We start from the raw sequence: 26,047 nt of genomic DNA on the forward strand, positions 1-26,047 counted from the left end.
TGTAAATTATAATTTTTTTATTAATTTATTTTATTTAAAAAAGAAATACTTTATTTGCTCAGTGCGAACCATAAGTAATGATTATATATATTATTAGATTGCATGTAAAATAAATTCATTAAAAATTTTATTTTTATTATTTACATTTTATTTTATTATTTACATATTTGTATTTAATATATTATATACACAGCACTTTTTTTCATTACCTATCAAAATCAAATTAAGTAAGATGCGTTTCATTTTTAACTTGAACCTTCATTATATGAAGCATTTAGCGATGTCAACATTATGTGTTCATTCACTTTTACAGTTGCTGGGGCAACCATACCCACTCACTGTTAACATGCCAAGAAAACAAGTTCACTCAACCCTCCTATTGTTGGAGAAACGACACAACCATTCTGTTTTAATTTAAGAGACAGGAGGCAAAGGAAGAATCCAGCCTAGATCTGTTTGTCATTGTCCAAGGAATGCAAGATCCACTAGACGCGAAGGCAGAGCACTGTTCCTTAATCTGGGAGGAATTTGACGTCAAGAGTGGGGGCCTGGTGAACACGCTAGCTATCTGCTGGTGCAGCTGTAAACAAGAAAACAGGCATGGGAATCCATCAGCTCTCACTCTGTGCCCTGAATAGACCCCTCAGCCTCTTCGCCTGTCTGTGAGAGACTGCCATAGGCTGCCACAGGATCATAAAATACACACAAAATGGATCCGACAACTATCCTATGACCCCAAGTGCTTAAGCAAACCATACCCAATGTGTGCCCTCTAAAATAGCCTCACCGTGATCTCTCACACCGAGAGCATTTATCTATCGTCAGAGTGCGTTGCTAGCTGTGTTAAATGAGCAGAAATGCATTAGTGAAGACAGATTTACCAGCTGATGTCATTGCAGGCTCCACTAACAGATAGCTAGGTCCTCAAACAGGAGCTCGGTGTGCTTCTACAGGTAATGATATGCAATTACAGTGTCTGCCAGCCACAAAACTGTCATCAGCACCCCCAGTATGTGATTGATGGATCTACCTCTTACTTTCTTCCACTTCACAAGTACTGCTTAACAGCAGCTCCTCTCCAGTTATTTACAATACATTTTTCCTCCATCGGCAGTCAAAACTAACTGCACTGTAGAAACGACGGTAAAATCTGTCACAGTAAAGAAAGAAGGTAGATTAGTAAAACTAGGTAAAACTCCCTGCACATACTTGCTTTAAAATAGCATTCAAGGAACAAACATGATCATAAACACTGATAGAAACAACAAACAACAACAGAGCATTTAAACCCTATTAAACCCCCAAACTCAAGTCACTGTATCCAAGATACAAACTAATTATCACAAATGTTATTTTATCCCATCTACGAAAATAATAGGCTATGGTAAGCATCTTGTGTGAAACCCCGGTGAGCCTGCCAAACTGGCTCCTAAAGTTGATATACATGTCAAGGTTTCGGGTGATTGATGCTATTTTTTTTTTTTTTTTTTTGCTTAAGGGAAGTGATACAAGACTAGTGGGAACAGCAACACCTACATTCACAAAACTGTTCATCTAAGCAATGCAGGTTAATATGACTAATAATATGAATCAGATGCTCCCTCAGGTGTTCTTCTCCATCTCAAAGAATTAACCGAGGAGGATTTCGATATCACATTCATATGCTTTTGAGATGGCTTGGACCTTAAAGCGCTTAAGGGAGAAAGGCAACACCGGTAGAGAGATCAAGATGGCACATGGAACCCTACCATGAGGGTGAAAAAAAGTGTGCGTGGACAGTATCAGCGTCTTATCTTTCCTGCTCCTAATCATTCAAGGATGCAACGAGCCGCCCAAAAAGCTTGAGAGAGTTATGGGAAAATAAAACTCTTCTGTCATAACATAAGTCTCTTTGCTAAGCATCAAGAGCCTAGGGCATGTTCTTTCCCTTTTTAACTCTGGTGTGGATGGATATAACAAACAAACTGATAATCTGCATATTTAAGGAGATAAAAATTCCTGTGTGCTTCAAAACCTTCAGTCAAGTCTGTTTCATTCATGTCCATCCCAACTTAAATTGACCCATCCTCCCGCCTCCTAACCAAAAAAAAAAAAAGTTTATTCTTTTCCTTCACTTCAAAGAGGCAATTCCCAGGACAAGGCCGACAGAGGACCACAAAAAGACTCATTTTGAGAAATCAGCTGTTGGTTGATAAAAAAATTTTCTTGCAGCTCCAACTCTTCTGGCCCAGGCCAGCATGCTAAATGTGAATTTTTTTGCAGATTAAGCACTTCTAAAGCACCCCTTGTTTAAGAAAAGAAAATACTGGAGTTATCTAGTAGATAAAGACTGATGTTTACAGCAATGGTTCTCAACCGTCTTTGATTCGGGACCCAGATTTGTGGCGGCTCAACACTTAAGATTGCTTATCATGCAAAAGTAAACAAACGTGCCCATAAAATTAAGCTTACTAAAATGTACTTTTAGTAAATCTTCTTCTTGTAAAGAAAATAATATATTTTCTGAAGAAAAACGTCTAATGAAAAACTTTTAATGAAAAACAGGTATATTATTCTACCAGATCTGTATCACTAAATTAAAATTGAAAATGTTTCATGTAAGTAGCATGTGATGTGAGACGATTGAGATGCCCTCAGAGGAAAAGCGTTGCAACAATCACAACATCCATGCAAGGCTTCGCTGACACTAAGCCAAGGCAGAAATATATACAGTACATCAGTACACACGCATGCATGACCCCTCCTGGAGCTTTTACCACTTCCTGGGAAAACAATAGAGAGAACAAAAAGTCAACAAACCAGAAGAATGTAAAGAGGAATGTGAAATAAAATGGAAGAGTGGGGTGAGTGATCCCTTGTCTCCGACTAGAGCAATTCTTTCCATTGATTCAGAGTTCAAAGAAGAACACGAGCTATAAAAATCTCATCAGCTCTAAACAAATGGAGAGCACAGACAGCTCAACATGCGAAAGAATAATAATAATCTCTCAGCACCACAGTCTAGATCTTGACAAGCCAGAGAGGTTGTACAATCTAAACACGTCAAGCTCTAAAAACAGACAACATCAGATACGATTTCTGGTGGTAAAACCGGGTACGATCCGTGATATCTGAGCATATAGCTACTGTGTGCAACGGACGATCTCGAAGCGATCTCACATACGTGAAAACCGGGGACGGCGGGTGGAGAGCGGGTGTCTAGGTGACCGAGTTGGAATTTGTAGAAATATTTTCTCTCACTCCTCACTTTGATGTGAATGATCACCCTCTAAGATCTTGTCCTTCGCTCTTACTGGGTCAGGGTGGGGCTCCCGGGCGATTGTGCATATGTGTGTGAGTGTTTCACGGGGGTCGCCACATGGAAGGGCCGAGCGGGGTTTTCCTGGAAGCACATCACACCCGGCTGCGTAACTGTAGCCTGGGCCGAGCGGTCGGTGTGTCTTATCACTCTGTTCAACGTCCACCTGAAACAATATTTGCACATGAGTGTTCAATTTAACATTTGGGTGACCCCTTCAGCATGGTTATGAAATGCTGCAATGTGGCCCAACAGGAGGATGCAACACATGATCAAAAGGAGAACTGTAAAGATAAGCAAATGGACTAAATTGCCTTCAGAAACCTCCTTCTATAGTCTTCACAAAATAATCAAAACCGAGACCAAAACCTAACATGGTGACATTTATCGACCAAAAGCCTATAATAAACTTTAACATGACACAGCAAAATGAACAAGACTGTGCTCAGTCACATTCAAACCTCTTTTCCCAGCAGATGTTCCCTTTAATTAGAGCTCCTAACTCAACACTTAACTAACTGCCTACACCTGCACTATAAACGTATATGACATCATAATTTCTGTGAAAACGGGTGAGAACATCTAATGATTTAACACCAGCACAGCATTCTTGAACGAAACTTTAAATACTACAATGTCTCTCTAAGACGGCATACTATTGGCTAACATTTCTTTTATGCTCACCAAGGCTGCATTTACCCAATCAAATATACAATAATATTGTTAAATATTATTACAATGTAAAATTACTGTTTTATATTTAATACATGTAAATTACATTTTTTCATGTGGTGGCAAGGTTGAATTAACAGCGGCCATTATTCCAGTCTTCAGTGTCACATGATTCTTCAGAAACATTCCAATATGCTGATTAATGTTCAAGTAAACTGCCTGACCTTCTCAGGGAAAACTAGTCCTGTCTGAACAGACAGCAATTAGAATGAATTATGGTTGTATAGCCATTTTAATAAGTACAATGTACACACCATATACATATTTTGGTACAAACTATCCATAATTATATGCAGGTACGGTACAGTAAATACTGGAATCTGAGACCCTTAAGGATGTCACAAGGGCAAACAGGGAAATGTGGTGTGAATGAGGGCAGAAAAACACATTCCTCCTGTTTGATTCCAGCAGATTAACGACGTGAGGAAGGCTTCTGAAAACTTGACTTATGTGCTGTTCTGCAGTGCTGAAGGTTTTGAACCTGAGCTAGGCCTGTCATTGAAACCAGACCTCCTCATCCCTGTCTCCTAATAAATCTATCCCGCTTGTGTGTGCATTAAAACTGACTCACCTGGACAGCGCACTGGTGCCTGCAAGGCCTTAATGACGAAATATGCCATTTAGTGGAAGAACGATCAAACTTCCTTTACAAGGCAAATATGCACATAGTTATAATATAACAGTGGCCAAAAAATAATGATGGATTCAATGGAGAAAGGCACCATTATCCCTGAGCACATGACCTGCCATTTGATCCGCTCTTGGACCTTGAAATGAAAACGTTGAGTGGGAAAAAGCAGGGTGATCCTCTAAAACGATTTAGTAATTCCTGAAGTGAAGTTTGGTCAGGCGGCATGTATAGCCTGGGTTCACGGAGGCTGTGTCTGTATGTGTGTGTGAGTCTGCCTGACCAGATTGTGGTCGAGAAACAGTCCCATGAATCCCATACTGATCAAGCTCTCTTTCCCCAATCCCTAATTACATACAGAGCCCTGTGGTGGGACAGCACCAGAGAAACACTGCTGACCCCGGACGAAAGACAGGGGTGTGTGTGGTGAGATCGAGTCATACTGAATGTATAAACATCAGTTTCAGGCCAAAGGCGGGTGTGTTAAAGCGGTGTAGATTTGTGTATTTGGAAGTTTGTGTGTGAAAGCGTGGGAGAAAGGTCTGCGGAAAGAGTCCGGCTGTCCAGGGGCTTTTCTGTACAGTGAGACGTGGGACTTAGGAGGTGGATTTGCACAGCAACTGCAACATGACAAAGCATCAAGGGCTAATTCTAGAACAAGGAGACAGACAGACTGACAGGCAGTCAAAAGAGCCCAAGGAATTTCGACAGCTCCTGCTTCCAGCTCTCCATTTCCCATGCTGGTAATCCTGCCTAGTCCCTCTCACATGTTCCAGGGCAGGTAACTGCTGCTAATGCCACCACATGCTTTATATTTAAAGGCTACGGGGCACGTGGGCAGAAACAGAACGCTCTTATTGCAAACCGTTGGAGAGGGAGACAGATAGAGAGTGAGATTTTTTTCTTTACACACAAAAAGTACAGACTTCAGTACCAATGTTACTGAAATTTTTAAATTGTGACGCTTTGAGTGCTGTTGAGCGGATTCGTAAACACCTCTGGTTGGCCATTGTGCTCATCGGATATGTATGTGATTGGCTACAATGATCAATGCACAGGAGAGTTTGAGAGCACAAGGAAGTGTTTGAAAGTTTTTTTTAAATGGGAGCGTTTGAAAGCACAAGCAGGCATCTGTGTAAGTGCTCGGTGAAGAGCGTCATTGATGTATATTTACATGTTTTTGAAGCGCTGATCATTGTAGCCAATCACAGACACAATGGGAAATCAGAGGCGTTTACGATTCTGCTTAACATCACTCTGGTACAATTTTAAAATTTCAGTATCGACTTAGTACCGTGTAACTCAATATCTACTGATATAGAATAATTTTGAAATCTTTAACATCAGCTGATAACCGATATGTTATTGATATATCATGCATCACTAGATCTTTTTTTTTTTTTACAATTCAAATGAAAACGCTACTCAATTTGTCAAATCTTAAATTAGCTGACAGCAGCATCAAATTCATTTCACAAGAAGCTTTAGTGAACGTAACCACATTGATCGCTCTATACCAGCACAGTAATCTGCTGCTTCTGTGTGAAATCTGCCAGAGAGAATCAGAAGTGAATGGAGTGCCGCAGCCGGTCCCACATCCCTCCACTCACTGAGTGAGATCTCACTCCCTCTGTGCCCTTGTAAACACATTCTCCAGCGGTAAGGCTATCTGCTGCAGTGCACTTGCGCTGGCTATAGGGCTGGGTCACAGGCAGCCAGCACTGCTTTAAGCCCTCCTCACAGGGCCTGCCAAGAGGAGTCAGCCTGGTACACTGTGCAGCGCTCACAAAGCCCTCTCCCACGGCTATTAGTGACCATTCATCTGGGGAGCCTGGGAAAATGCATCTGAACCCGGCAGGCCATCAGGGGGAACAGCCTGCCAGGTGTTCCCTCCCCCTCTGCCACACCAGCACTGTAAGCCATGGCACCTGTGGGAAAGAGGAAGGGGCTCGGCGAGGAGGAGGGGTATGAAGCAGCCACCCACCTCTTTTATCCTCCCCTTCATCCATTAAGACCTGCTAATCAGATCAAACACACGGACGTGGGGGAGCGTGCACAGGTAGATGTCAGAGTTACCAAAAATGGGCATTGTAATTGCCTCAGCGTGGCTGAACTTGATGGAGGGCTTCTTAAAAATGTATTATGTGTGAGACTACAGTAAAAGAACATTAGAGCTACTTCCATTTGGACAAATAACCCTTACTATCTGTAGGAAACTAAGAACTAATGAGAAACGACCAGCACAAAAAAAGTATAGTTACAATAGTTTACCTTAATGTCCACTACAATCAAACTGCCCATTTATAATATTTTTAATACATGCAATATATTTACACTATTTTTTTTATATCTATCGATTGCGTTTTAGATCTAACGCAAGGTTGCGTTTATTTTATGGGGGGGGGGGGGGGGGGAACAGTAAAAACAGTATTGTTGTCAAATATTATTACAATTTAATTTTCTATTTTATAATTTTTTTCTGAATTGGTGCTCAAGAAACATTTCTTAATATTCAATTCACATTTATTTGTCACACACACACACACACATATATATATATATATATATATATATATATATATATATATATATATATATATATATATATATATATATATATATATATATTATTGTTGAAAACATTTGTTCTGCATAATATTTTTTTGTGAAAACATTTTTTTCAGGATTGATAAAAAAAAGTATTTATTTGAAAACACTTTTTGATCAATTTAACGTGTCTTTGCTGAATAAAGTAAAAAACATTACTCTTGAAAAACACTAGTATTTCAACATATATTTATTTATTTATTTTTTTAGACAAAATAGTAAAGAATTGTAATATTGGTGAGAACTATGATATTAATGCATCCCTTGAAAAGTACAGAAATATTTGTACATGGCTTGAAAGAGAAATTAGGTTCACATACCAAAAACTGTCACGTTTTCGTCAAGCTGATATAAAAGGAGGATTGCACATTGAACGATGACAGTTATCGGAGAAACATACTTTGATTTCGGTCCTGGCATGTTATAAAACAATGTTGTTTATGAATGCCAGTGGCGCTTTCATGCATAAACACATACTTGTGTTGCAAGAAAACTTGAGTCATCAGAGTCCCGATGTTTAGTCGATCAAAATCCTTGCTAGTGCCCAAATTTGATACACTGATTCACACAAAATCGATTTCACACATATTAGTTACATTCCAAACTGAAAGAATGCGAAGTGAATTATTAATTAAGTTCTCAAATGTGTGTATGCTTGCTTGAAATGGATGAAATTGGATTGCTTTTGTGAACTCTATTGCAGGAGATTGATCTTTTAATTTATGGGTTTTCCCAGTAAAAAATACTCCTGGAAAAATGAGGTCAGAGAAAGTTAAGAAAAAGAAAACAAGCATCTCTTATACTGTAACTCTAGCAATGAAAGACACTGAGTTGATTTAGCTTCATCTTTAAAAAAAAATTAAAGAAACTTCTAAAAATGTCTAAAAGAAACTTTGAGCAACAATCTAATTAGCGCATGTTCTTCGTTTAAACCGAATAACTCTATTTTGAATCTGTTCTGTAGCATCAGATATTAGGTTAAAGCACTTGAAACATAGCAGCAAACAGACTCTCTGTGTGACAGACATAGTCATGCAGGGGCTGCAGTGACTTCTTTCTTAAGATTAGAGGTTAATCAGGAAAAAAGTGCAACAAGCGGTATGCTCATCTCACTCCAAAAATCATTATTTCTTAATAAGGGAGAAAAGTCAGAAAGAAACCTTACTTTTACCATTTTCAGGGCTGATATGCTTCTACAAATGGCTACATAAAACATTGCAATCTGCTGTCCTCCAGCAAAAAAAACATTTTCTTGGTTAGTGTGCCAAGAGTCCGGCTCGTGCTTCCACCAAGCCAAGACATTTGGTGGGAAAATTTCCCCCTTTCCTGCCCTCTCCAAAGCATAAATAAATCAACTCACTATGAGCTAATGGGGAAGCATGAGGTAGCCAGTCAGGGAGAAGCTACAAGGGCTGACATTTGAAAAATGGCCTTTGCAGCCGAGAGCAGAGCAGACTGCTCAGGAAATGTGTCGGCATGTGACACGCTCACTGGATATGATAAATGTGACATGCACGTTCAAACAACCACACAGAGGTTGACAATAGACACATCTAAGCTGAGACTGAACACAAAACGCCATGCTTGATCCATGCATGATGAAGCCATGTAGGCTAACACATACAAGAGAGGGAAAAATATCTCTAGTGCATAAGTGAGTTCACACAAAAGGATCTGGGGAGAGTTAATAGCTGTTGATAGCCGACAGCTGGAGTGGTCACATGTTCAGTGACTGGAAAATCGCAGAACTCTTTGGGTACATTCCAATCGCTTGAAAGTGTGTCGCGAAGTGGACTTCACAAGGTATTTGGAAAATTTAATTGGAATTACAAACCATAGGGAGTGTGTATACTCGGTCCAGCAGACTCTGCAAACAATATAGGAATCAAGGATATATTGAATGCCACCGCCATACATATTATAAATTAAACAAATCACATGTAGGCTATAAAATGTTATATAAATATTTATCATTAAATGTAGGGGTTGAGTAAAACCAATTAAATTAATTTACTATAATACCAATATATAATTACCGGTATACAAAAAAGGATATTTCTAAATAAAACATGTTTATTTTATATACATTAAATAATCAAGACATCACTAACAGATTAAATCAAATATAATAAATATATATAGGCTAATATAGTGCATATATTTAGCAAAAGAGTTAATTTCTCTAGCAAACTAACAAGTTGTGGACACTGAATGACTTGCCTGAGGTAAATGATGTAATGCTACTTAGGAAAGCAGCTTGTAAACATTATCCTGATATCTTTCTGCCGTTGAAACACTAATTGAGCGATTACACGAGATGCGTTTCAGTACGTTATACTGTATCTTTCAACATACCTTCATATTGTTCATTCACGCTTATAAGAAAGAGAATCGCATTCTCGTGCAGCTGCTTAAACTAAGGCGCCTATATAATTATGTCACGAGTGTAAAAATGGCATTTATTGTTTGAATTTTGTGATAAAATGGACAATTTGAAAAATGACACTTTGTTTCTTATCGAAAGTAACAAAAAGCGGAGCTTATTGCGATTATTGATGGTTATTGGTGGTTAGGCTACAACGCTGTATTCTTCTTGTACAAATACTGTCAGACACACGGAAATTCGCGAGACGAATACGTGTACCACCATTTAATCAAGTGTCAGTTGAAAGAAAAATTTGTTTTATCACACAAGGTAAAGTGAGTTCAACCTCAGGCCACAATAGGCTAGGGCTACATACTGTACCGTAGGTGGTGTATCGTGGTTTTTGGTTCAGTTTGAATATAGTTACACCCCTAATTAATATATATATATATATATATATATATATATATATATATATATATATATATATATATATATATATATATATAGAGAGAGAGAGAGAGAGAGAGAGAGAGAGAGAGAGAGAGAGAGAGAGAGAGAGAGAGAGAGAGAGAGAGAGAGAGAGAGAGAGAGAGAGAGAGAGAGAGAGAGAAAAAATCACATAAAATATTAAAAAACTAAATATACATATTAAATATTCTTCATAAAAGATACTTCATATCTGCTGAGTGAGCACCCTGTGTGTATGTTATGTTGCACTAGAAAAGGAGATCAGCTGGTTAGTGTTTGACCTCAACACTGAGCATGTGACCCTTGCATTTATTTCCCAGTCACAGTTCAGCTCCATTTCCTGCCAGAGGCCTAAAAAATACTTTTAAACTTCAAGGTTTATGGACACAAGTGAAGGAGACCGTCTGTCCATGCACACACACCCTGTGAGTGCATTTCCTCATTTGTTATGCTTATCTGTCAGAGATAATGAGTCAGTCTTTCTGATATATTAGACAATAACCCTGTTCTCACCTGGACCAAGGGCGAGACTCACAGCATAGCATTTCTCACAGCTGTTATATACACAGTGAGCAGTGATTCATGATATGCTCTTTAGATCTGAAATAGTTCTCTAATGAGAGGTACTGGATACATATACACCGTGTGTCATGAGTGAAAGTTGAGGTAAGTCAATCTTTATCTGGGAAACCAGCTACTGACAGACAGATCCTAAAAACCCTAATAGCTAATTCCAGACTATAAAGAATCTGCCTCCTTGCTTTTTTTTTATCTTGTTGTCTGACTTATCTCACAGCAGCAAGAGGAGAGTAAAACAAGCAAAACTGCATGTAATACTAGCACTGAACAAGAAGAACATAGAAAGATGAGCACCTCTGCAGCGGTGCAGCCATTCCTTGACATGCCGTGAGAGGTGCAGCAACATCTAAAGAGGAGAAATTTCTTTTTATGAGCTTAACTGCCCTGTAATCTACCTCTCTCAGCGGGACTTGGACCATGCAGTGAGTCAGCCTTTTACAGTCTTAAGTGCTACCTGTGTAGAAAGAACCGCCTCCTTTAAGGCCCCAATACACATCAAGCGAAATCGAAGAATGAATGGGAGTGACATCATTTCAAACTAAATTTGGCTAAAACAAAGTTAGATTGGAGTAAGTTTCAGTGGTTTGAAACAGCTTGCTTCTTCTTTTGTATAGATTTAAAGTTCGTTTTTTGTCTTGCTGGCATGCAGGAATGACTTTGATTTCTCCACTTGGTTTTAAAACCTTTCCCTTCCAACTGTGGGACAGCCGTGTACAGAGTGCCCAAGCTGTGAAGCAGTGTGATATGTCTCATGTTTATGAAGGAGGGATCGTTTCTAAAGTAAAGACACGAGTCTTTACTTGCAGCTTCATCACGGGTAATTATATATTTCAATAGCCTATAGCAAATTGTCAAATATTCAGGTGTAACATACCTTGACAGGTACATTCGTAATTGTATTGGGATATCACAGTGGTATTTGTGGTTCAAATAGGTACAAAAAAATACATAAATCAATATAGTTAAACATTATTAGACAATAATGAACATGAGGAAAGGGTCTGTACGTCACCATCTTCTGAACACATGCCAATGGCAAAACTAAAAAATGCAGTTAAATATCAAACATTCCCAAATAAACAGCAACAACTCTAAAATGTTTGTTGCAGTCATGTTTTTAAGCGTTTAGTGCAGAAAAATGACCAAACCATCATGGCTCTGTTCCAAAATCTAGTGAGCTGCCTTGCTGTATACTGCTTAAACATCCAAATGTCACCTTTTGGAACAGGGCGTATGTGTGCTGTACCTTCAAGACAGAGTGGAGCAGTAAGGGTGAAATCTTTCCGCTGTTTGGGCTGGATCTTCTGGTATCTGGCCTCTTGAAACTGCCTCACCCTCGGCTCCAATGCATCTCTTATCAGAGAGCCGCCTTCCTGTAAATACAAACACCAAAAGTGTTTGCGTACATATTTGCAATCTTGATAAAGTCGTCAAACCTCCCAAAGTGACATTTGTCTTAAAACTTTTATATGGAGCTCAAATTTAACTAGAAGTGCTGCATGAAGCGTTAAACCTGGGAGGGAAAATCATTCAAAGTCTTTAGGCTGTGTGGGCCAACGAAAACATATCTTATAAAGGCAGGAGGAGGATGGGGGGGGATCCCCAAGAGTGGATCCAAATTCCAGATTTTTGCAGTATCAGCCAATTGAAGTGAAAGAGGAAATACACAAACAAACAGAAACACACCCTAATTCCCATACCTTCCTGTGCTCTGCAGAGAACCAGCTGGCATTGTCTTCTTTGCCTAAGGGCAGTATGTGAAGATCCACCAGCACTGCAAAATTCCCACACTTTGAGAGAGAAAGAGAAAAAGATGGGGGTCTTGAATACAACAAAAAGTCATCACTGAGCTGATTAAATGACACCTTTAAATCCATAGCTGAAGGCAAGTCACACCATCCTCTTCCGTTTGTCTTTGTGCATCTGCTTCCCCCCTCTCTGCCCACCACATTTACAAGCTTTGTAAACGCACCTCATTAGCATCATGTCAGTAACCAGATACACTTGATCTCAGAGACGATGGTGTTAAAACTAAAGGACTGACACAGCAAAGGATTTGCAGGCTTTGCTAAAGGATGACCTTCGCTAACCTGCTAGTTTATAGAAATGTGACGAGAAGAGGGCCAGATTCAGGAAGGCTCCAGAACTTCGTCCGAAGAGTGGAATTATTGGAGCGCTGCGTCAGCACGTCAGGGACAATAAGTCATGGCGAAGTAGGAGAGCCAGGGCAGTCGCGGCCGTTTAAGCATTTGTTACATCTCCACTCCACACTGGCCTGATTATGTTTTACACATGAGCGCAAGAACGAGCCTGTCACCGTGCTCCGGTCCGCTCACACAGGCCTTTCCCGGACCACCCGCAAGAGGACAAAGAGGAGCCGGCGCTGAAGCATGTCAACACCTGAGCTCAAAGCTGGATGTGGCCGCATTGATGCTGAGGGGACGCAAGCTTGATAGACTATAGGAGAAACGCGCTGATGACATCAGAGGAGAGCAGACTGGAAGAAATTCCCCTTTTCAAGACACAGTCCAGAACACATTCTAGAGCACTTCCAGAGTGCCTGATAAAATCCTGATAGAACACGAATGAGCGAGTGTGTTTTAGTGGGCCCTGGAGAGGAACTAAAGTGGCTCGGGCCAGGCGGTAATGCTCTAGGTCCGTGTTTCTCCAAGGCCAGCTGGGAAAGGATGACGTGAGAAAGTGAATTAGAAGGGTGTGTTGGGTAAAGCCCATTGTTTAGCACCACTCTCTGGCTACACTAGTTTTCTCTCTCTCTCTCTTTACATCTTTGTCTCTTTCTCACTCGTTACATAAGCAATGATTTATGCCTCCCCATACCGGTGGAATCTACAGCGACTGAGTAAATAAAACGTCTCCAGCATTCTCGTTTGGCTTCTAACCTCCGAATTCATCTCCAGTCAAGCAGGATTACGGCACATTATTAGCACACAGACAGGCCAAATCGTGCTGCCAAATAGCTTTGTTTTTGACATGAAAGCATATTTTCCTCTAATTGCTGCTTTGTGTACATGAGGGTTAGTTTGATGGCGGCCGTGTTGAACTTGAGGGACAGGCTGCCCCCTTGTGTCAGACTATGGAAGCAGCTATATATAGGTGGTGGTGACATATGAGACAACTGTGTTAGGATCTGTGTCAAGGTTGTTTTCGTTTCAATGAGATCCTTACAGATACATTCACTCCAATATCCGTGATAAATCTCATCCGATGCAGCGTTTGAAGCCAAGTTAATCCTTTGTGGGCAAGCGGAGACAAGAGCTAAAAGAAGAAACAGAGGAATCTTTATGTATGCATGTATGTGGAGGACAGCAGATCCTTTAGAAAACACTGGGCGGCTTTCTCCTCACGTCTTTGTGCTGTGCCCATTCTGCAACTGACCAGTGGTTTCGGCTGACTGCCTTGCACAATTACCGTGGCGTGGGAAAGCATAGGAGGGAATGGACAGGAACTGTCAATCAGGCGGTGAAAAGGAGCTTGGCTTCGATGATCCCATAATGCATCTTCTTACGCTGCCTCTGGAACTGCCACACTAATCGCATGCTGTTCTGTTTCTCTCCACTTTCTTTTTGAAATCCGAAAATATGTCATTACAGAAGACTGTAGGAATGTTCCCAGTGTTTGAGGGGCATGTTCGCTTGGCTTTTCCAGGCCCTGTGTGACTATGGGACAGAGAGAAACAGTCAAATGGATTTGCCTAATATGGGGGGTCTGTCTTTAAATGTGCAGTTGAGTCAATTTGACATACACTGATTGGAAAGAATAATGAGGATCGGTTCGTGAAAGGATTAGTGCCATTGGTACTAGATAGTTCTCCCAAAACTGAAAATCATGTCATCAGTTACTTCACCCTCATGTTGTTTCAAATCTGCATGCATTTCTTCCTTCTATGGAGCACAAAAGAAGATATTTTGCAAAACTTTTTTTTAGTTTGGACCTCATTGACTTTCATTGCATGGGAAAGAAACAGTTGAAAGTGAGTAAATTATGACAGATCTTTTCATTTGTGGATGAACTATCCTTTAACACCTGTTTGATTGGATGAAAGGATTTTGCACATTTAACAATTGTACTGTTTGCATGAAGAGAAGCAAGTTAAACACTGTTGCATTACCAAGCTACAATGAAAGAATCCAGAAGATTTAGAGTCATATTTGTTTTGTGTGAAATCTAAAAATAGTTCTTAGGCAAACTTTCACAATAACAAATACTACAGCCATCCAAAGTCTTTTATTATGCCAGTAAACAAGAAAATCCTTGGCTGTATTTGCAGAGAATGGTATTAAAACATACGTTTTGCAACAGTTACTTTAGCAACTGTTTTGTTGGATGCCTTAAAGAAAAGCCTTTTGAAAGGGGGGGGGGGGGGATCTGCCAGAAAACAGCTGAACCAAGAGGTGATCTCTGACCTAAGCCACTAGCCCACTACACAACTTCTTTTAGACAATCCCTTGGCAGATACATTCAATTTCTCTGAAATGTTATTTAGGTTTGTTTTCCGTTTCTTTTGTTTGCAGAGAAACAAATCCTTCACTGTTGTGCAATGAATGGCAGTCTTGACAGCTCTGTCTCACATTCTGAAGAATGATACTGTCTTCGGGAAATCTTTTGCAGATATCATCATACAAATAAAAACAGTTTCAGTCTTCAGTCTCTTCACTATATTATTGTATATAGGGCTTGAGGCAAAGAACAGCTTTTTCTTTTTCTACATCCTTTCGTTTGTTGATTCTCGTTGTATACACCTGAGGCTTTCTGTAGGTCAATAACCTCCTGATTAAAGTCGTTCTTACCTTTCACTCTTTATCAGATCAGCATGGCCTGCCAAAAACACACTACAAAGACCCTGAGACCAAACAAACAGTAAAACAGAACAGTACCAAATCAGTCCCTGCTGCTCTGACCGAAGTCCACGGCTAAGCTGTGCTATTTTCTACTCCCAATCGCTAAGAAAACACATGAGGCAAACCGGGTTGCTTTGGGCTTTTTGGACTCCTGGCTCTGCTCTGCATCACTTGCAGTTCCCAAGATGCTCCCTTGTTACCTTCTCTTATCAGTTCCACCCTCCCTAACTGAGATTTCTCTTGCCCTCACTCTGATTAGAGTCGGGCAGTCGGCCCAGAAGCGTTTGTGCAGCAGTTGCCTGTTCGCCACCACACATCCCTGCCCTTTTACCACTGCTATCGCTGCTGTGAGAACCAGACCCCCTTTCTCTGCACTTAGCTCCAGGGCTAACATTAACCAGCCACAGATGTTTATGCTGGGAGAGAGAAAGAGAGAATGAGAGACAGAGGGCAGCAGAAGCAGTCTCACTCAATAAAACTCCCCCCTCTGTCTAGCTCCGTCTTTGTCTTTGTAAGAGCGTCGCAGGTCGACAAACAGTCTCCGGAGCCTAAGGGTACTCTTTAGATCTATGGGTGTTGCCTGTTAAAAGTTTAAATCTGTGGTCTTGACTTGCTGATTTTGTATGGCGTGAGTCACCTGACGTTCCTTCAAGAGGGTCAACATTAGCGTTGTCAGCAAGAGACCCATGAGGCACAAACATGTTTAACTAGATTTTTGCATGCAAAACACAGCGCACTGATGCTAGTGTGATCCGGGTGGCTGCTAGGGTTGCTATGTGGTTGCTAAGGTGTTCTGTGGTGGTTTCTTACTGGCTCAAGGAAAAATTGCCCACCCCCAGCTCTCTAAGATATTCTGATCTCTAAATATGGCCCAGGTCTCTCCTTCAATGTATAGGTCAATGGCATTTGTCATGGCAGTACACCTCTCTTCAATATAAGACAAACGATTTGAGACATCATTCAAATCCGCAGGTTATCAAATCTAATGTGGGATGAGGTATGAGCTAAAGTTTTTTAAATATAGCAGCAGGGCTCCAGACTGCAACTAAAATGGTCAAAAGGTGACAAAAAAAATTGAAATCTACACGTAAAATTTACAGTAAATTCACAGTAAAAAAATACAGTAAACAGGGTCAAAACAATATCAGGGTGACACACATTACACTAAAATAATGCAATAAATATTAACTTACCATTACTGATAACAAAAATAAGAAAAATATATATTATTTATATAAACGCAGATAATATATATATATATATTTAAAAAAATTGATTCAAATCAAAATCATTTCTAATTATATGGTAATTCAAAGTTTTTACTTGCAAAAACCACACATTTGCAGTATTTTACAGTAAATTACATACGCAAGTCATTTTTTCAGTGTTATAGAAAAGAAAATCTAAAAACGTATGGTTTTGTCATATATCTCATGAGCCGGTGTTGTTTAATTATATCTTTAAAGTGTGTGCTAGTGTTGCTCCATGCAACAATGAGCACATTATGAGTTATGATTCCCATTTCATGAACAAATGACTCAAACTGATTAGATTTTATTTTATTACTGACTCAGCCAGTAAATCGTTCAGTAATGAGTTCGAAACTGACTTGCTTACTGAATTATAATATTGAAAAATTTTGCAAATCTGTACTTTTTTTCAACCCCAAAAAATATTTGTTTAAAGGTGTCTTTTTTTCTTTCTTTTTTTTATCCAAATGTGTATTATGGGTGCAAAAAGTCAGCAAAAAGTTTCTTTAGTCTGGAGCCCTTGCATAGGTTCAGGGGATTTGAAAACCTTAACACAAACCACTAATAAATCAGCATGATTATGACTAAGCTGGCCTTTATTTCTAGGGACTCTGAGGTGCTCTGTGAGTTAATCTCTGGATGTTAGCACACCTGAATGTAGTTCATAAGGACACAAACCAGAAGCAAAATTCCAACTGCAAGAACAGGCAGGAATATCACCTGGTAAAGCTCTACAAACAATTGAACAATATCAGAAAGATCCCAAGATTTCAAGTAAAAAGGAAGTATCAAAAAAACCATTCCTCCACTTCTTTACACTGTGTTTTTATAATAAATGCTGCTAAACTACCAACATTAAGCTTGTGAATCTAAACATCTGTGGCAATAAACAAACTGAAATATTTCTTGGACATTTCCAAAAAACGACGTGATTAGAATCCTATTACATCCTCCCATGTCTGTTAAGCTGTATCCATCCTATTTTTCCCTCTGCGTTTCAGAAATGACAACATATTTCCTTGATCCAATGACAGTAACAGGATGCTTGGAGGTCCAAGTGTGTGGTCCGTATCTACCAGGGAAGTCGACCTAGCACATAAACCAGAGCCAAGACATCTGTCATACTACCCAGCACTTAATGTTCATACTCAAAAACAAAGAATCACGCTCTCCCATCATCTCCTGCACCAGAAGGGTATAACAGCAGAGTGGCGTGGCAGGTCTTGTGTAAATACTCAGTGTCTTCTGAGGCGTTAAGTCAGGGCCTCGACTCAAAGCATGAGTCAATTTACGTGGGAGTATCTCATCTCCAAAATTAACTGCACCGCACCGTGGAAACATGACATCCAACTTAATGTTGCTGTGTCAGGATGTTGATGTTCAACCAATCAATCACGAATGGCTTATAACAGTCATTTTATAATGTAAAAAATAGGGCACAATGTACAGATAATATGAAGGAATTTTCTGTAATGATTTTTCCCAGGTAATGTCCTACCAGAAAATGACCAGTACCTATTTTGATTTTCTACAGATTTGTTTGTACTTTCTTAAAGGGATAGTTCACCCAAGAATTACATTTTGTCATCATCTACTCACCCTCATGTCGTTCCAAACCTGTATGATTTTATGCATACAATCAATGACCTTCAATTTGTAGAAAAAATTGAATATCTAATGTGTTCCACAGAAGAAAGAAAGGCACACGGGTTTAGAACTGCATGAGGCTAAATGCTGAGGGAATTTTCATTTTTCGATAAACTATCCCTTTCAGCTGGGATAGAAAAGAATAAAGTAGCGGTATTTTAATATCTTGACACAGGTCTTATGCTCAACTACAAGAGTTCAGCTGAGAACTGGCCCAGCTGATGGTATTGTTTGCCTCCCCGTTTTAAATGCTGTGGTCAGTGTTGGGCATGACAGTTCCTTTCTCAGGGAGAGCAACATATATAACAGTATCATTATGTGCAGACTGGGAGGGTGAAGATGGTGAGTGGTGCTCTCCCACAATGAAAAACAGAAAGACGGGAGAAATGATGAGTGAGAAAGACAGAAAGAGAGAAATATGCAGCCAAAGTCTGGCACTAAACACGGATGTGTGTGATCCACAGCAGCGTCCAGGAACTAGAGTTAAAGCCTTCACTATATGAAACATCAACAAAGACAGAGACCCAGGGCTTTTCTAGCACTTAATAGAAACATCTGACATGCATTAGCACTGACGTTCATTGACATTCATCTGGCCTGAAGATGAATAGACAGGGCCGGTCCAGCATGATATGTGCTGCCGAGAAACACGGCCCGAGGAGACATTCAGTTGGATAGATGCATGCATGATTATAAACATCAAACTAATGTATTGTAAAAGAAAGTGACTGAGGTGGTATGGAAAATATAATACAGCGTAACGCTATGTTGAAAATCTAGACTTTTTTTTTTTTTTTTGGCATGGTTTGTCACAAAACATGTAATGAGCACACACAAAGAACATAAAAAAGTGGGAGCTATGTTCTGTAAACTGCTAAATGAATACATTTAGACAGCTGCATGCTGATAGCACTCGTTTGCTGAGGCAACTACCCCCTCTAGTGTTTAGAAATTAGGTAGTTACATTTTTTCAACAGCTCTGAATTTTAAGTTGATCTTGAGTCTCTATAAATCCCTTTAGGTTTCTTATAATACGGAAGACCAGTTCCGCCACATAAGGGAAAAAAAATCAAATTTGAAAGTGCCCGGCTTCACAGACAGGGCTTAGATTAAGTCAGGATTAGGCCTTAGTTCAATTAATAATAATAATAATAATAATGAATTGCATGTATATAGCGCTTTTATCAACACTTAAATTGCTTTACATATGGAAGGGGGGAATCTCCTCGAACACCACTAATGTGGCAGCCATACTGCGCCAGAACTCCCACCACACACCAGCTTATTGGTGGAGAGGAGACGGAGTGATGAAGCCAATCAGTATATATGGGGATTATTAGGAGGCCATGATGATGGACAGAGGCCAATGGGCAAATTTGGCCAGGATGCCAGGGTTAAACCCCTACTCTTTTTCCGAAGGACATCGTGGGATTTTTATTAACCACAGAGTCAGGTCCTCGGTTTAACGTCTCATCCGAAGGACAGTATAGTGTCCCCATCACTAAACTAGGGCGTTAGGACCCACATAGACCACAGGGTAAGCGCCCCCTGCTGGCCTCACTAACACCTCCTCCAGCAGCAACCTGGTTTTCCCAGGAGGTCACCCATTCGGGTACTGGTCAACCCTGCTTAGCTTCAGTGGGCAACCAGTCTTGAGTGATATGGCTGCTGGCATAGGGCATTTTAGTAGTCTTTTATAAACAGTAAGGGTAAAATCTTTCCGTGGCAGGGGCAGCTGCCACCGGCGCCTGTCACTCAACCTGTCACCGCTATATGCGCCTGTCACTCGACCTGTCACCGCTATATGCGCCTGTCACTCGACCTGTCACCGCTATATGCGCCTGTCACTCGACCTGTCACCGCTATATGCGCCTGTCACTCGACCTGTCACCGCTATATGCGCCTGTCACTCAACCTGTCACCGCTATATGCGCCTGTCACTCGACCTGTCACCGCTATATGCGCCTGTCACTCGATCTGTCACCGCTATAAGCGCCTGTCACTCAACCTGTCACCGGTATATGCGCCTGTCACTCAACCTGTCACCGCTATATGCGCCTGTCACTCGACCTGTCACCGCTATATGCGCCTGTCACTCGACCTGTCACCGCTATATGCGCCTGTCACTCGACCTGTCACCGCTATATGCGCCTGTCACTCGACCTGTCACCGCTATATGCGCCTGTCACTCAACCTGTCACCGCTATATGCGCCTGTCACTCGACCTGTCACCGCTATATGCGCCTGTCACTCGATCTGTCACCGCTATATGCGCCTGTCACTCAACCTGTCACCGGTATATGCGCCTGTCACTCGACCTGTCACCTATATACGCGCCTGTCCCGCGACCTGTCACGGCTATATGCGCCTGTCCCGCGACCTGTCACCGCTATATGCGCCTGTCACTCGACCTGTCACCTATATACGCGCCTGTCCCGCGACCTGTCACCGCTATATGTGCCTGTCCCGCGACCCGTAACTCTATGCGACTGTCCCGCGACCTGTCACGGCTATATGCGCCTGTCCCGCGACCTGTCACCGCTATATGCGCCTGTCACTCAACCTGTCACCGCTATATGCGCCTGTCACTCGACCTGTCACCTATATACGCGCCTGTCCCGCGACCTGTCACGGCTATATGCGCCTGTCCCGCGACCTGTCACCGCTATATGCGCCTGTCACCTATATACGCGCCTGTCCCGCGACCCGTAACTCTATATGCGACTGTCCCGCGACCTGTCACGGCTATACTCGTCTGTCCCGCGACCTGTCACGGTTATGTGCGGCTGTCCCGCGACCCGTCACGGCTATATGTGCCTGTCCCGCGATCTGTCACGGCTATACTCGTCTGTCCCGCGATCCGTCAAGGCTATGTGCGGCTGTCCCGCGACCCGTCACGGTTATGTGCGGCTGTCCCGCGACCCGTCACGGCTATATGTGCGGCTGTCCCGCGACCTGTCACGGCTATATGTGCCTGTCCCGCGACCCGTCACGGCTATCTGCGGCTGTCCCGCGACCCGTCACGGCTATATGTGCCTGTCTCGCGACCCGTCACGGCTATATGTGCCTGTCCCGCGACCCGTCACGGCTATCTGCGGCTGTCCCGCGACCTGTCTCATATTGCGCATCATATCTTACTCGGTCGTGCTGTTCACTTTTCATAAATCAAATGGAAATCAATGAAAAAAAAAAAAAACATAATATTTTAACAAATATGAAACGCGCTTTTTTAATGGCTACAACAGTATAGTAGGCCTACATAGCCTACTCTCTATTTGTACAAATTTCTGCACATTAATTTAATTCTGAATTTTGCACACACAAGTTGAAAGGCATTTGTTCAAATCAAGTTCACGGATAATTGTGCGTGCATTTATTAGCCTAATCATTATGATACTAAAATCCTAACAAATAGACTATGTACAAAAAATCAGATGAGCCAATAATATGAACGGTTAAGCATTTTCCTCCCATAGAAAACCATTAGGCTATAAGAACGCTTAATGCAGATTAGAATGTTATTATGTCGAAATAACGAGATATCGATACTAGGCTACTGTGTCCACCGTGTCTCCTTTTTGATCAGCGGAAACGATTATTGCTTGTTTGGGATCTGACTGTCCAGCGTATTTGAAAAAGTTAAGCAAACTTTCCTGTCTTTTTTACATTTTTCCCCTGAGTAAAACGATCGAGGCTAACAGCAATCTCAACTCGTACAACAAGCGCGCAATTCATGTGTCACAAACATTGAACACTATGCTACACAAACAGTAATTTTTTTTTTTTCATTTAGGCAATTAATTTTAGTGACACAGGAGGTGCCGGATCCAATAAAAAAGGTTCCGGATCCAATGTCGGATTAAGCCCTGGTAAAACCTGACTTTTCAAATGAGCGTGAACGTGAACTGCGCGTGCTGCTCATTCCTGCCAGAGTGAGCGCCGCTCTCGTTCACGTTCATTGTATGAAAAGTGATTCGTTCAGTTCAGCGTTCGGCGAAAATATGAACGCGTTCATGCACAACACTGATCGCGATGTAAAGTTAACGCTATTGCATGATCACAGTTCATATGTGTGGGGAAAGATAAGCTATTAGAGTAAAAATATTGCGTTAGGCTACTTCAGTTAATAAGAAAAAAGATTTTACAATTGACCGTTCGCAAAAGCCACGCCCCTTAGTTATTGTTACTACGCCCGTCAAACAATTGAGAACCATAGCCATGGCTGGGTTGAGATCCATACATTAAGTGATTGGTTTTGGAGTAATGCAGCAGACATATCCTCCAGGGCACGACAGAAATATAGACAGAATAGCGCACGGGAGCACATGCACAAAACAGTTTTGTAAAATTATATATCAATCATTTTTATTTGATCATATATCATTTTACAAAACTGTTTTGCGCATGTGCTCCCGCGCGCGCTATTTCAGTCACAACACTGCAATCAGAGGACGCGCTGAAACCATCAACTCTCGATGCGGTTCTCTTCATTCATAACTCAGCCGACTGAGAAGGATATATTTGTGTAAATATTTGTGCAACTGCGCGAACTTTGTTTTGAAGTTTAATGTTTGAGTTCCAGAGGAATTTGTGACTGTGTTCCTGTTCAACCACATCAAAGTTTCGTAATTAGTAAGTCCGTGCTTTTTCTCTTTTTTTTCTCTTGTTTGCTGACTGATGAGGGGGCCGCAGTGCCGTAGTGAAACGGTGTTTGTACATGTAGCCTATTTTTTAATAATAGTTGCAAGCAATCATAAAATACAGCAAGTTTTAAGCCCGTGCAGACCTCACTGCCATAGGCGCATCATTGCACTATCTTGCTGAAATCGGAATGTTTGACGGAGGTCCTTCTCCTTAGTTACAGTTGCTGAGCTAGGATTGGACGAGCACCGTTCGAGGGCGGGGTTTTGCGAACGGTCAATTCCTCCAAATGCAGTGATGAAGTTCATGTTCTCATGATCTATTTTTATGAATACATTTTTTTCAAAACATCCCCCCCTCTGTTTTTTTCACAAATCGCACCCTGAATATATCTACCTGGCCTAATGAAATATTGTAACAGTTTATAATTTAGCTAAAATTATTTTATTATTTTCAAATCTAGCCTAAACAGTGTTAGATTTAAAAAAAAAAAAAAAAAAAAAAAAAAAATGCATACAGCTGTGACGGATCGAGTGGTAAGCGCAGGCGGTGACGGGTCGCGGGACAGCCGCATATAGCCGTGACGGGTCGCGGGACAGCCGCATATAGCCGTGACAGAAAGCGGGACAGCCGCACATAGCCGTGACGGGTCGCGGGACAGCCGCACATAGCCGTGACGGGTCGCGGGACAGCCGCACATAGCCGTGACGGGTCGCGGGACAGCCGCACATAGCCGTGACGGGTCGCGGGACAGCCGCACATAGCCGTGACGGGTCGCGGGACAGCCGCACATAGCCGTGACGGGTCGCGGGACAGCCGCACATAGCCGTGACGGGTCGCGGGACAGCCGCACATAGCCGTGACGGGTCGCGGGACAGCCGCACATAGCCGTGACGGGTCGCGGGACAGCCGCACATAGCCGTGACGGGTCGCGGGACAGCCGCACATAGCCGTGACGGGTCGCGGGACAGCCGCACATAGCCGTGACAGAAAGCGGGACAGCCGCACATAGCCGTGACGGGTCGCGGGACAGCCGCACATAGCCGTGACGGGTCGCGGGACAGCCGCACATAGCCGTGACGGGTCGCGGGACAGCCGCACATAGCCATGACGGGTCGCGGGACAGCCGCACATAGCCGTGACGGGTCGCGGGACAGCCGCACATAGCCGTGACGGGTCGCGGGACAGCCGCACATAGCCGTGACGGGTCGCGGGACAGCCGCACATAGCCGTGACGGGTCGCGGGACAGCCGCACATAGCCGTGACGGGTCGCGGGACAGCCGCACATAGCCGTGACAGGTTGAGTGACAGGCGCATATAGCGGTGACAGGTCGAGTGACAGGCGAATATAGCGGTGACAGGTCGAGTGACAGGCGCATATAGCGGTGACAGGTCGAGTGACAGGCGCATATATCGGTGACGGTTAAGTGACAGGCGCATATAGCGGTGACAGGTCGAGTGACAGGCGCCGGTGGCAGCTGCCCCTGCCACGGAAAGATTTTACCCCCTCTCTTTATAAACGTGCCTTAGAGAAAAAACATTACTGGTGTGCATCTTGAGACAAAATAATGATACTGACATATTTTAAGATATGTCAGTGCAAGTTACTTTGAGTTAAAACAGCTCAAACATGCATTTTAGTCTGGGACTAGATTTAAGCCTTGTCTGTGAAACCGGGGGGTGATATGCTAAGTCATCATTTTGTCATAGAAGGTCGAAATAAAAATATAAAAGTCATAAATTACATAAAAGTCATAGTTATGATGACATAAAAGTTTAAATTATAACACAAGCCATAATGTGGTTGTCAAAAATTTAAGTCAAAACGATGACATAAAAAGTCCAAATGATTAGATAAAAGTAAAAGATTTAGAATTATGACTAAAGTAATTATGACAATTATGACATAAAAATGTGAAATTATGACAAAAAGGCCATTTAAAAAGTCTAAAATGATTAGATAAAAGTCAAAATAATGACATAAAAAGTTTCGACTATATAAGAAAATATCCAACCTTGAAACTCAAGGTTTTTCGAAAACGTATAACATCCTTGATTTAATTTTTCATATTGACAAAACGTTATATTGTGGTTTAATTCTTATAACCTCTTGTGTTGTCCGTATGCCCCTCTTAATAATTACAAAATAATTATTTTATTTATTTATTACTGTTCATATCTGTAACCTTTCAATTGCAATTAAAATTTGCAACTTTAATTTTTCACATGTGGCAGCAGAAAATCACATTTAATCACACTAAAAACGATAACGTGAACACAAAACACTGCAGCATTGACCAAAAGATCAAATAAATACGTCTAAATTAAGTTACATACCTTAACCACAAATTTAGAGGATTTCATTCTGATGAACAACTGCAAAAAAATGAAAGAGAAAGCGCTGAACAACCACAAACAACAAAGGAATTGGTCAAAATCTCCACATCTAATGACACTTAAATAATTTTTAATGCTGAGAACATACAGTGATGAAATCCAAATCAGTAACTGCTAAAGTTAGAGTGAAATACTCACGTGTCTATGACAGAAGCAGCTGGTGGAGCTGAAGAAAAGCCCAAATCAAAACACAAAGCAGGAATGGTGGTAAAATAGCGCTCACATGCTTTTCTTATGACATTCTGGGTCGATTAGATATTATTGGCCATATAAAATTAATAATTGCAATTAAAATTAGTCCAAAATAAAGATAAAATAAAGTTAATGAAAGAAGCTTGAATCAGTTTCTCCCGCCGATGGTTTGAAACTTGCTCTGTCATGTCAGGACCCCAGCGCGTACAGTTGTCATAGAGACGCAGTCGGATATAGGAGGCTACATATTTTGCCGGACAGTCATGATCGTTATTCGTAAATTGCGAAATATCCATGATGTTATATATCTTAACAAAATTGTAGTTCCGCATTGAATGAGTAATGTTCGCGATGTAAAAGCCAATGGTTGTTTTATTGTT

General features: G+C 41.5%; 1 protein-coding gene across 1 annotated transcript in view; it reads right to left on the bottom strand.

Annotated features, from left to right (window-relative positions):
- Positions 1 to 25,873, bottom strand: part of slx4ip (SLX4 interacting protein) — a 42,483-nt gene extending 16,610 nt beyond the window's left edge. The window contains exons 1-4 of the mRNA XM_079634838.1: positions 25,614 to 25,873; positions 25,416 to 25,454; positions 12,381 to 12,470; positions 11,927 to 12,053 (exon numbers count right to left, since the gene is read on the bottom strand). Coding sequence (XP_079490964.1) covers positions 11,927 to 12,053; positions 12,381 to 12,470; positions 25,416 to 25,442 — 244 coding nt within the window. The 5' untranslated portion in view covers positions 25,443 to 25,454; positions 25,614 to 25,873. The remainder of the gene's footprint in view (positions 1 to 11,926; positions 12,054 to 12,380; positions 12,471 to 25,415; positions 25,455 to 25,613) is intronic.
- Between the last annotated feature and the right edge of the window lie 174 nt (positions 25,874 to 26,047).

Source organism: Phoxinus phoxinus (assembly GCF_949152265.1).
Source record: "Phoxinus phoxinus genome assembly, chromosome: 14".
In the NCBI taxonomy this organism is placed as follows: domain Eukaryota; kingdom Metazoa; phylum Chordata; class Actinopteri; order Cypriniformes; family Leuciscidae; genus Phoxinus; species Phoxinus phoxinus.